Source organism: Vicia villosa, linkage group LG6, assembly GCF_029867415.1.
Source record: "Vicia villosa cultivar HV-30 ecotype Madison, WI linkage group LG6, Vvil1.0, whole genome shotgun sequence".
In the NCBI taxonomy this organism is placed as follows: Eukaryota; Viridiplantae; Streptophyta; class Magnoliopsida; order Fabales; family Fabaceae; genus Vicia; species Vicia villosa.
Window position 1 is genome coordinate 107,924,566 of NC_081185.1, and position 11,741 is coordinate 107,936,306.

Genomic DNA, 11,741 nt, shown 5'->3' on the forward strand with positions numbered 1-11,741 from the left:
CATAACATTTAAACCAATGATTTTGCTAAAAATACTCACTCCATCGTACGAAAATTCGATTCCTCTTTCTTTCTCCCATGCTGCAACTTTTAAAATCAATGCCTCTGTCATCCCTGTTTAAAAACAAAGGACAATGGGGATCAGGCCCATACAATCAAGAAACTACATAAAATCAAACTCCTCTCGATGCATTGTGCTCATTTGCTAAATATCGGAATTTACAATATGAGAAATAAGCCAACTTCAACATGCCATTGAAGATATCCAAAGCTAGCCTATTGTAAAACCATATTAACTTATTTGAAGAACTAATATTGTGTGAACGGATGCTCACCAGGAATTTTGCCTAGTAAAACACGGGCCTTCTCAGCACGTTTGAAGGCAAGATGCGCACCTTTTCCAGCATTATAACGATTATCATCCTAAAACACCCTTTTATTAGAAGAAAAAAAGCATGAAAAACTACTAAAGGAAATGTCCATTATTGTTGATTGCAATAGTGCCTCACCCTGTTGTACTCCTCCAGCCAGCTTTCTTCTTGAATAACAGCTAACCACTTCTCTACCTTATCAAGGATTTCTTTCCGACTAAGAGCTTCTGCTTTTGTCTTCGAAATTTGGTAATCAATTTGTTCCAACAGGTGCTCATGGTTTGCAGATTCTGCAGAATGATTTTTCATACTAGCTGAGGACATAAGAGGTTCATGGCATATTTTTATCAAAACAACAAACTAGCCAGAGACAAACTTTTTTGGTGCAATCATATGAATAAGATAAATTCAATTTAATCATATCTTTTTTTCTTCTGATCATGACAGTTCATCCCAATCGTTATGCAATAAAAGAAAAAATAATACAACTAACAGGAAATCTTCATAACAAATGAAAAATCTTACCGGAGTCAAATGACTCCATTGGATGTCCACTAGAAAAAATGGTTTTTGTAGTCAAATGTGTACTTTTGCATATTTCCTCTAACTCTAACTTCTTTTTCTGTACAAGTTCTTTCATTTTGGTACATTTAAGTTGCTCTAGTCTTCTAACTTCTCTCTCAACCTACAAGGAGAAGAGCCCAATTAACCAATCACGGCTAAACAAAAAATCAAGTCGATTTATTTTAGGTGAAATAGAAGAAACCATGACAATGCGATACAAACAAACTCACATAGATCACGTTGTCAATTGAAAGTATGCCAGGCTCTATAAATTCAGATTCCAGAGCAGCAATTTTACTGGTCATGTTGTGAAATGTCTTTTGTTCCTCAAGTGGAGTATCCATCAAACTCCACATCTCAAGTAGAGAAATTGCAAAAGATTGAAGCTGGTAATGCATGAAAATTTATGATGTTTAGCTGAACAAAACTGGTTTACTAAAAGATGAAAAGCATGAGCAATAATACCGACCTTCTGTATTCTTTGCATTTTAACCTCTCTCAATCTCAGAACTTCAAAATTCAAACTCTTCAATGTATGGTCACTTACATCTTTTGTAAGTGTTGAAGTCATAGTAGGGCAAATCTCACAAATTTTGTTTTCGACATCTAGACCGAGCACTGAGCACAATGAATTAAGAGTATACAGTTGATCAGATACTTGTTTCATTCGTCTGGCCTGCCACAATTTAAGAGAAAAATCTAAGCAATTTCTTTTTGACAAATTTACATTTGAAAGTTATTGTACTATATTTCGTTTGGAAATAATAGGTTTGGAAAAGAAAATTGTAGAAACAACTAGTAACACAACATTGTAGAATGCGACATTCCAATACACATTGGCAATGTAACAAACAACACAGGACTAGAGATAAAAATCACCTTTTCATTTTGAAGTTGAACCAATTGTCTCTTTAATTCTTCAAGTTTTTCGAGAGATAAGATCTTCTTGTCTAAATATGCATTAGCCCCCATGCTACCATAGAGGTCACTGGAAATATTCTGCAACTGATGTATGACTCCCGAAAACTGCTTCTCCCTTTCGTTTTTCAACTTGCTCATTTTCTGAAGTTGTGAAATAACAGTCTCGCGTTCTTTCTTCAAGTTTCCACACGACTTAGGTTCACACTAAGAACACACCAATGAAAGTTTGTTAGTTGAAACATTTTCCTCTCGGCTTTGACCAAGAGAAAGGCTAAATCATAAACTCAAATCTAGAATGCCAACAAGACTTACATGTAGTGATTGTTCACCCAGAGCAGAACACATGCTAGCAATTTCTGCTTCATAATCATTAATTTCCTGCTGAATTTGCGCCCTATATAGTTTTGCTTCATCTACTTTTTTCTTATACAAATCCAGACACGTCTGTTCTATTTCGAGCAGCATTGCATCTCTTTTATAATCGCATTCTCCAAGTTCATCCCATATTACCTTACATTCAACACACAAGAATCAAAGTAACACAATGTTAGTCCTTTTACTAAGTTTCTCTATAACAAGCAACGCAAACGATGTTTTAACTGTGAAGTAACAATAACCTGAAGTTCTTTAAGCAATGAGTCACACATTGTTTCTTGATGAGGAAACTGACTGCTCTGTTTTCTGATCATAATAAAATTGTTTGCTATAAAACAAAACAAAAAGCCAACATGATAACAAGGAAATGTGGAACATTTGTTTACTTAACTACAACCAAACATTGAAAATCACAATTAAACCTAGACTTCAAAAACAAGGAAAAGGAACAAACATAGCAATTATCTGTTCTTATCAGTAGAGGCAATCCTCACCGTACAAGTCAGTTTTATAGAGATGAGTTAGTTCCAACGACATTTATCTGATAATATATGGCTTGAACATGTTTTTATAAGTGGGATGGGAGACGATCCAGTCGATCATTACGAACAAAATTTAGGGCATATACACAAAAACAATTTAAATTTATTTAATCTTTTGATATAAGAATAACTTATGCAAGCTTATTCATAAGCGCGTATTTTGATATGCATTTGTGCTATAAGCTGAGAATAAGTTGTTTATCCAAACATGCTCTTATTCATAAGCGCTTATTTTGATAAGATCAGCCTAAGCATAAGCATCTACAAGGTTCAGGAACTCATAATGAAGTTCATAATAAAATCATTAGAGTGAAAAGAAAAATTGTAAAATTAGAAATTACCGCCATGATCTAAAATATGAACAAAAAGAAAAAGAAACACAAGAGTGAGTTGGAAAAATGGGAGCGAAAACAGACCTGATGAAGAAGCGTGGTTGAAAGAGTGTGGAACAATGGAAGACGAATTGGGAAATTTGAAGAAGAAGAATGGACTTTTGAGTGATGAGTAATAGAAATCGGTTTTGGGAGGGAAACGGAGCGGTAGGAAACGTTTTCTTGGGATTCGTGCAACAGGATAATCACATGTCAATTATTACTAATATTTATTCAAATTTCATTTTAATTTATGAGTTAAATATTTGAATTTCAAAATAAGAAATAAATTGTTGTATTGTTGTAGGTTCAACGTTATGTTTTTTAGTTATGAATTTATAAATAAATTGTTGTATTGTTGTAGGTTCAACGTTATGTTTCTTAGTTATGAATTTATTTTAGTGTCATGGTTTGATGTTTTAAATAACTAATCAATTTCTCTTACTATAATTATGAAATGAAGAAATTATGGTAATCAAAACCGGACTGGATCGGCTGGTTCAATCGGTTGGACCAAAAACTAAATTTTGTTTTTGATTTATAAAAATATGATCAAAAAGTTTATTTTGAATCAATATGATTTAATTTTCTTTTTTCCTCTCCAATCACTTTAGTACACATTATCGTAAAAATATCAAAGTAAAAATTATTTGAAATTCTTTTGTTATTCTCTATTCATTCGATGAATGAAAATAAATTTTGTATAATCTATTACGATAAAATACAAGATAACGCATAGAAATTAATAAAGTTATTAAATTATTTATTTATTTATTATTATTATTATATTAAAATGAAAGTTTTGAAATTACTTATGAAAAATATAAAAGACTATAAAATTCAAAAAACTCTTGCTATAATTTTTTTTTATAGATATAAATTTTTCTTTTATAGATAGAATGTAATTATATCTAAATTATCAATAAATTTTTTTATTATTTAAAAAATATAATTATTTTTGTGCATTATTATTCCTATATATATAATAAAATATATTTATTTATATATAATTGATTCAATCCGAGTTCAACCTGGATCAAATCTTAAAACCCTGAACTCATAGGTACACCAATTTAATGTTTGGTTCAATTTTGATTGAAGATATTTTGTTTGAAAAATTAAGTTTAGATTTAGATGATCAAAATATAATAAAATATATAATCAAACAATGATAAGATATGATACTAACAAGATATAAATTTTATAATATCACATGCTTAATTAAAGTGACAAATTTAAAAATATTTATTAAAAACATGAGTTTGATTTGAAATCATTAGGACATTTTAAATTATCAAATCATTAATCTATATTTATGATATAAAAATAAAATTTAATAAAAAAATTAAAATAAAAAATTTGATATTAAGAAAAAAATAAAAATATTGGAGATATTCCAATACACCCCTCGAATATCTTAGTCACTTGGCGAAATTTCAATAAAGTCTCAGTTTTCGTAGATGCATTTTCGGAAACACCTTCTTTAAAAAAAATGTTTTTTCCGTAGGTACATCTACGGAAACGTTAAAAACCATAGTAAATGTTAGGAAAATTCAAATTATTTCAGTTTAGCAATTCTTCCGTAGGTACATCTACGGAACGTGTTAAAAACAGAGTGTTCCGTAGATGTACCTACAAAACATTCTGCTATATTTTCAAATCATATGTATTTCACTTCAAAACTCAATTTTTATAACATCTATGGAAAATCAAATTATAGTAAATTAAAGTAAAGTTGTAGCCACTTCAGCGTATGTGTTTAACAGGTGTCCAACGAAGAAGCTGAAGGAAATTGTTCCTTTAGAGAAGTGGACTAGAGATAAGCAAAGTGTTAGTCATTTGAAGGTGTTTGGTTCTGTATGTTACAAACATGTTCCAAAAGCTAGAAGACAAAAGCTTGATGATAGAAGTAAAGTAATGATTCTGGTGGGGTACCACAGTACAGGTGTTTACAAGCTTTATTGTCCAGAAACTAATAAAGTTTAAGTCAGCAGAGACTCATTGTAAAAGAGTCATAAGCTTGGGATTGGAGCAAGTCTAAATCCATTTCTGAAGATAAACTAGAACTTGAAAGTTCTGAAGAAGAGTCAGAGTCAGAAGATGATTCTGAAGACTCTGAAGTTGAGTTAGATGGTGAAATTGATTTTGATCCAGATGTTGAATCTGGTGGTGATCGTGTTTCTGGAAGGGAAAACTCTGAAGACGTAGGTTCTAGAGGACAAGCTTCTGAAGATGACCATGTTTCTGGTGGTAATCATTACGTTGAAGGTGGAACTTCTGAAGGCAGAGCTTCTGCAGGTAGTCCAGCTTCTGACGGTGGTCATGATTCTGAAGGTGGAACTTTTAAAGGAAAAGCTTCTAAAGGCAATCCAACTTTTGAAGGCGGTACTTTTGAAGGTAGTGGTTCTGGACGAGGTCCAGAAGTTAACAAAGGTGTAGCTTCTTGTGGTAGTCGTACTTCTGAAGAATGTCCAAAAGAAGATACAGTTCCATAATCAGAAGAAGAAGATTCTTAACAAGTGTGCATTGAAGAAGCTCTCAAGAAGAAAGTATGATTGAATGCCATGAAAGAAGAAATTAAGGCTATAGAAAGAAACAAGACTTGGGAGTTAACTGAGCTTCCAAAGGAGAAGAAAGTCATCAGTGCCAGATGTGTTTTCAAGATAAAGCTTAAGCCAGATGGATCAATTGGCAAGCACAAAGCAAGGCTAGTGGCTAGAGGTTTTTTTTAGAAACCTGAGCTAGATTACTTTGAGGTGTTTACGCCTGTAGCTAGACATTAAACAATCAGACTGGTGATTGCTTTAGCTGCAAATAGGAATTGGCCTCTAATGCATCTGGATGTGAAGTTCGCATTTCTAAACGGTCTGTTACAAGAAGAGGTATATGTGTCACAACCTCCTGGATTTTTGAAAAAGAATTAGGAAGAGATGGTGTACAAGTTACATAAAGCTCTGTATGGATTGAAGCAAGCGCCCAGAGCCTGGAATTTGAAGATTGATTCATTTTTCAAGAAGCAAGGGTTTCAGAAATGTGAGATGGAATATGGAGTTTATGTACAACATTTTGGAGGTAATATGATTATGGTGTGCCTTTATGTTAATGATATATTGCTAACGGGAAGTTTTCCAGAAGATATAATCAAGTTCAAGAAGAATCTGATGAATGAGTTTGAAATGACTGACCTAGGAAAGTTGGTATACTTTCTAGGGATGGAAGTATTGTACTCTGTGAAGGGTGTAATTTTGCATTTGTTGAAATATGAACTTGAGCTTCTAAAGAGATTTAAGCTGCAGAACTGTAAGGCTGCTATCACTCCATCAGAAACCAATCATAAATTGGATTCTGACTCTGATGGTGAGGATGTGGGTGCTACAACCTTTAAACAGTTGGTTGGTTCTCTAAGGTATTTGTGTAATACCAGACCTAATATTTGCTATGCAGTTGGGATGATTAGTAGGTTCATGAGTAAACCTAAGTGGTCCCATTACCAAGATGCTGTCATGATTTTGAGGTATATCAAGGGAACTCTGAAGTATGGAGTACTATTCCCTTTTGGAAGAAAGACATATTCAGAGTTGATGAGTTACTCTGATTCTGATTGGTGTGGAGATAGAGTTGATAGAAGAAGTACTTTTGGATACTTGTTTAAGTTTTTGGGAGGTCATATTTCTTGGTGTTCCAAGAAGCAGTTTGTTGGCTCCGCCACTGTTTGGTACACTTGTCTAAATAGGAAGTCTCTCTGCTACAACTCAATGTTGAAAATATTCATTATTTTCTTTTTAACTGCAATTTCTCTAAGAAACTCTGGCTCTAGTTAGTCTTTCTGCTACAACTCAGATGTTGAAAATATTCATTATTTTCTTTTTAACTGCAATTTCTATAAGAAACTCTGGCTCTAGTTAATGAGAAAGGTAGGGATTACTAACGATCCTAACTCCAATGAGGGGTGACTTCTATTCATGCGGAGTTCATATTAGAGTTTGACTTAACTCAACCTTATAAAACCGGTTGATAAGGTGAGAAGTTTTGCTCTATATAAACTCTATCAATGCTCTATCTCTAATCAATGTAGTATTTTAGGATCTTCCTAATACACCTCGTCACGCCCAACACTCTTTTTAGACTTGGTGAGGAGATATTAATGGTGTGCGACTCATGGTTTGATCGATAGGCTCTTATAGTTCAGAACTATTGTTATTAAAGCGATTGAAATTGGTACTAGTAATGGTTGGTTAAAGCTTTGCATTAAGATGCCTTCCGACCAAAGATGCCTTCGCCACGAGCATCCTTTCAAAACATTGGAGCCCATTCTGGCGCTCACAACTCAACATCTACTTAGATGACAGATCCTTTCCATACACTAAAGTGTTTCGCCAATTCTTCAATTCCTTCATGGACATGCGGGATAAAACCCAAACCCTACCCAAGCTCACATTTAATTGGATCCATCTTGGTTCGGAGTCAGTGGGTATTAAAATTAAAAATGGAGATCATTGTAGTTACTTGGTGGCTTAAAAGAATTTATATGTATAATGTATATGTACGTGTTTAATGTACATGTTTTTGCTTCGGAGGATGATCAAGATGCATTGACAACTGATCCCGATGAATTGATAGACTCTGAAGACAGTGAAGGGATAAGTGGAAATGAGGAAGATATTTTTAGAAATCTTCTTTCCATAGATGGATTTCATTTTATTTATGGAGACAATCCTTCACAGCCACAGGTTACTTTAAGAGAGAAACTTTTAATGGGTGCTGGTGCTATTGCTGGGTTTCTGACTGGACTTCGGGTTTATCTTGTTGATCCTACAAAGCTAAAGTGTTTGCTTCTGCCTACGAAGCTCGCTTGTAGTTATGATGGGAAGAAGGCCACCAAAGCTGATGAGTCCTCCCCAAGTTTAATGAATTTACTGATGGGAGTTAACGTCTTACCGCAAGCAATCAATGATTTACTATTGGATATAATGGTTGAGGGCTGCCAGCCTTCTGAAGTGGTCCCTGTTGCTGATTCTGTTGATGAATGCTCAAAGCCTTCCTCAGACAGCAGTGGAGCTGCTAGTCCTCTTGAACGTGATAATGAAGCTATAGTACTAGTAGTGGAGTCTGCGCAAGTTCTTGTTAAAGAGAGATTGAATTTTGCTGTCGAAGAAAGCAGTAGTACATCTTCTGTACACAGCTTTGATTTAAATGGGAATGGTATTCAGGAAAAAGATCTTCCTGGACAACCTACTTGTCCGCCAGAAAACACGTGCCACTGTTTCAGAAAATGCTTCATTTCGGTCAAAGGTACAACTTTGCATTCATGAGATTTAACTTTTGTTAAATATACCCATGGTTTTGATTGTGTGAATTCGGAACTTCAGACCACGTGGCCAGAGCAGTATTAGGAGCTCTTAAGTTTGATTGCAAACTCACTAAGAGCTTTGGATGGGGCCGTTCCACAAGGTTGTCCAGAGCCAAGACGGTGACCTCAGTCTGCACAGAAAATTGCTCTTGTATTAGACAAGACTCCCAAGCATTTGCAAGCAGATCTTGTTGCTTTGGTACCCAAATTGGTTGAGCAGTTAGAACATCCATTGGCTGCACATGCAATTCTTGAGTGCCTGCAACAGCTAAATGCAGAACCTTCTCTGCGAATGCCTGTGATAGATACTATTATTCTTTACCCAAATGTCTTATTCGAACGTATCCATTTTATGTTAGGATAACAATCTTTGATTTACTCCGGCAGCATTTCCACTTCTACCAACTTGGTTATGTTTGCATTGTTTTTGTACTACTGATGGATATTTTATTTATTAGGTTTTTGGGACTCTTAGTCAATTGGAATGTGGTACTGAAGTGAGGGAGCATATTATACTTCTGTCATTTAAGCTTTTGATGGATTCAAATGACAAACCCCTGGTTGCAACAATAGATTTTGTATTCAAAGCAGCATCTCAATGTCAACACCTCCCCGAAGCAGTAAGCTCGAAGATAATTGGAAATTGCTCTGTGCCTCTTTAATTACTTAGAACTTAATTTAGTTGCATTGTCAATGCAATAGACTTTTATATGATTTTCCGATAATGTTTTGTCATGTCATTTAATGAGTTTGTTAATTGGCATCTCATGTTAGTAATATATTCAAACAAGCTCATTGAATGCAATGCCAACACAAGATTGGATGATAGTGTTACAAAGTTTACATTCACAGTGCATCAAAAGTAAAGTATTATATTTATGCACTTTCCAATTCCAAGATGATTTATGAAGTATTTGTTATTGTAGCATTATTTTTTCACATGTATGCAGGTTAGGTCTGTTCGTGTCAGGCTGAAAAGTTTAGGTCTTCATGTGTTGCCTTGTGTCCTTGACTTTTTGAGCAAGACTAAAAATAGTCGGGGGATGTTGCTGAAACCATATTGAGGGATATTGATTGTGATGAGGATTATGGTGAAAGTTGCGCTGCTCTACTGTGTGGGATTTTCATATTTGGTGAGCATAGGCACTGCTGCTATTGGACTGCACATGATTGATGAGCAGGCTTTTCATGCTAGTCGTCATTTTTCTTACACTTATATTCTGTTAGAAATGTCATCTATACCTTGTCTTGCCGTTGAAGCTTCTCAAACAATTGAGAGAGCTGTAGCATGAGGTGCAATAGGTGCTCAGTCTGTAGCCCTGGTATTGGAAAGTCTTCTTTGCCAAAGATTGAACAATAATGCCAGAACCGAAAATTTTCAACATTCAGATGGTGCAACAGAGGAGGATGCCTGTGAGCAATTGGGAGTTCAAAGGGATGATATTACATTAGTTCTTGGTCTTGCTGAAACTTTGGCCCTCTCTAGGGACCTATGTGTGCAATAATTTGTGAAACTGCTCTATGTGATAATCTTTAAATGGTGTGCTAATGAATCTTACCAGGGGAGGATGCTGAAGACACTTGTTGACCGTGTCACCAGCACTGTTGATAAGGGTCGTGGAGTAGATTTTGATTTGGATATATTGGTTACTTTAGTCTGTGAGGAACAGGAGTATATTAGGCCTTTTCGAGTTCATGAAGAAAGCAAAACTGAGATTTCTAATATGGCTAAGGAAAAAGATATTCTATCACAAAAGCTGAGTGAATACGAGGCCAAAAACAGTCGTCTCAAAGTGTTTTGTATGTCTTGGTTGATAATTTATTGGGGTTAATGGAGAGTTTACTTCTGATACATTTTATGATTCGACCGTCTGAAATGAAGACTGAGGTAGATCGATTTTCTGGGGAAAAGAAGGAACTAGGAGAATATATTCATGAAGTTGAGAGTCAGCTTGAATGGGATTGGTCAGAGCGGGATGATGAGATATTAAAGCTCTATGCAGAGAAGAAAATTCTTCATGATTTTTTGCATGATGCAGAGACACAACTTTCTCAGTTGATGTCTAGGAAACATGATGAACTAAAGGTATTGATTTTTTAAACAAAATGAGCATTTGTTCCTTAACAATTGAAAAATAAGCATTCATTTTACTGATCTTAAACTCAGTTGAAGTCTCGCAAACATGATGAACTAAAGGTAACACCAGTAAAACATATGTATAGACTAATTGCATTGTTCTTCCTATGTGTCTAGAGTTTGTGCAGGGTCTACCGTATGACAAGGCCTCGCTGAGAAAGCGAGCAGCTGTCGGTGAATTTTCAAGTAAATGGAATAGAAAAATAAAATGCTAATGGCATATCACCTCTTTCCAGTAGATCCAGTGTATAAGGGATTATTGGGATTATGTGCTATTCTTGCTTTGATGTGATATTTGAAGTCATTTTTGTGAAGATTTTGATTTTGATGTAGTTTTTGCATATTTGAGATATTTGTTTCATTGTTACGATGATATGAAGAGGATGAGAAATCGTGGATGCTTTTTGGCCTTTTATAGTTATTTGTTTATTTTTTATTTAATGAAAGATTAATAATTAAAAACTACAATAATAATAATAATAATAATAATAATAATAATAATAATAATAATAATTCTAATAGTATAAATCCTAACTTAATAATAATAGTAATAATAATGACAAAAAAGTCGGATATATTAACATCTCAAAAAGAATTACATCAAATCTTAACTCTTAAAAGAACGGATTAAACGATCATATTAAATGAAATAAAAAATATATAACCTATTCTTTTTTTTAAATAAACTATTTATATGACTGTTTAATCGAATTTTTTTAACGGTTGAGATTATGTGTAACTCTTTTAGATTTACATCTAATATCAATAGATTCTACCTCGTGATAAAATAGTACTAATGATCTTAATAATAATAAATAATGATGGTAACTAAAAAATAATAAAAATAATACAATAAATAACTAAAATTAATATTAATAATAATATATCTAATATGATTCTAGAAGAAATAATAGTAGTAAAAAAAGTGAGAAAATGAAAAATGGCTAGAAAAATCTTTAAAAAAGAAGAGAAAAATGTATTAAAAATGAGAAATGTGAGATTCGAACCCGCACGCTTGTACTTGTAATTCTTTAAATCCCCATTTTACTATGAAATGAGCTATTTCATTCATTTGAGGTAAAATGCGACTAAAACCCATATAATAGTAAAA

General features: G+C 33.8%; 2 protein-coding genes and 1 pseudogene across 2 annotated transcripts in view; 2 read left to right on the forward strand and 1 right to left on the reverse strand.

The window, feature by feature from the left end:
* LOC131612060 (65-kDa microtubule-associated protein 4-like) overlaps nt 1-2,592 on the reverse strand; it is a 3,931-nt gene extending 1,339 nt beyond the window's left edge. The window contains exons 1-9 of the mRNA XM_058883876.1: nt 2,473-2,592; nt 2,159-2,365; nt 1,814-2,059; nt 1,404-1,610; nt 1,165-1,320; nt 896-1,055; nt 509-660; nt 335-422; nt 40-113 (exon numbers count right to left, since the gene is read on the reverse strand). Of these exons, the coding sequence (XP_058739859.1) occupies nt 40-113; nt 335-422; nt 509-660; nt 896-1,055; nt 1,165-1,320; nt 1,404-1,610; nt 1,814-2,059; nt 2,159-2,365; nt 2,473-2,544 (1,362 nt within the window). The 5' untranslated portion in view covers nt 2,545-2,592. The remainder of the gene's footprint in view (nt 1-39; nt 114-334; nt 423-508; nt 661-895; nt 1,056-1,164; nt 1,321-1,403; nt 1,611-1,813; nt 2,060-2,158; nt 2,366-2,472) is intronic.
* Nucleotides 2,593-5,060: 2,468 nt separating this feature from the next.
* On the forward strand, nt 5,061-5,638 carry LOC131614312 (uncharacterized). Its single transcript, XM_058885915.1, has 2 exons — nt 5,061-5,088; nt 5,199-5,638. Exons 1-2 carry the CDS (start codon nt 5,061-5,063, stop codon nt 5,636-5,638), a joined length of 468 nt encoding a protein of 155 aa, XP_058741898.1.
* Nucleotides 5,639-7,678: 2,040 nt separating this feature from the next.
* On the forward strand, nt 7,679-10,747 carry LOC131614313 (uncharacterized; annotated as a pseudogene).
* The last annotated feature ends 994 nt before the right edge of the window (nt 10,748-11,741 follow it).

What these genes read in the sequence shown, in the direction of transcription:
- LOC131614312 (XM_058885915.1), top strand. Translation starts at nt 5,061, where the DNA reads ATGATTCTGGTGGGGTACCACAGTACAG. An exon ending in GGTGGGGTACCACAGTACAG is followed by an intron (nt 5,089 to 5,198) that starts GTGTTTACAAGC and finishes CCATTTCTGAAG; the next exon opens with ATAAACTAGAACTTGAAAGT.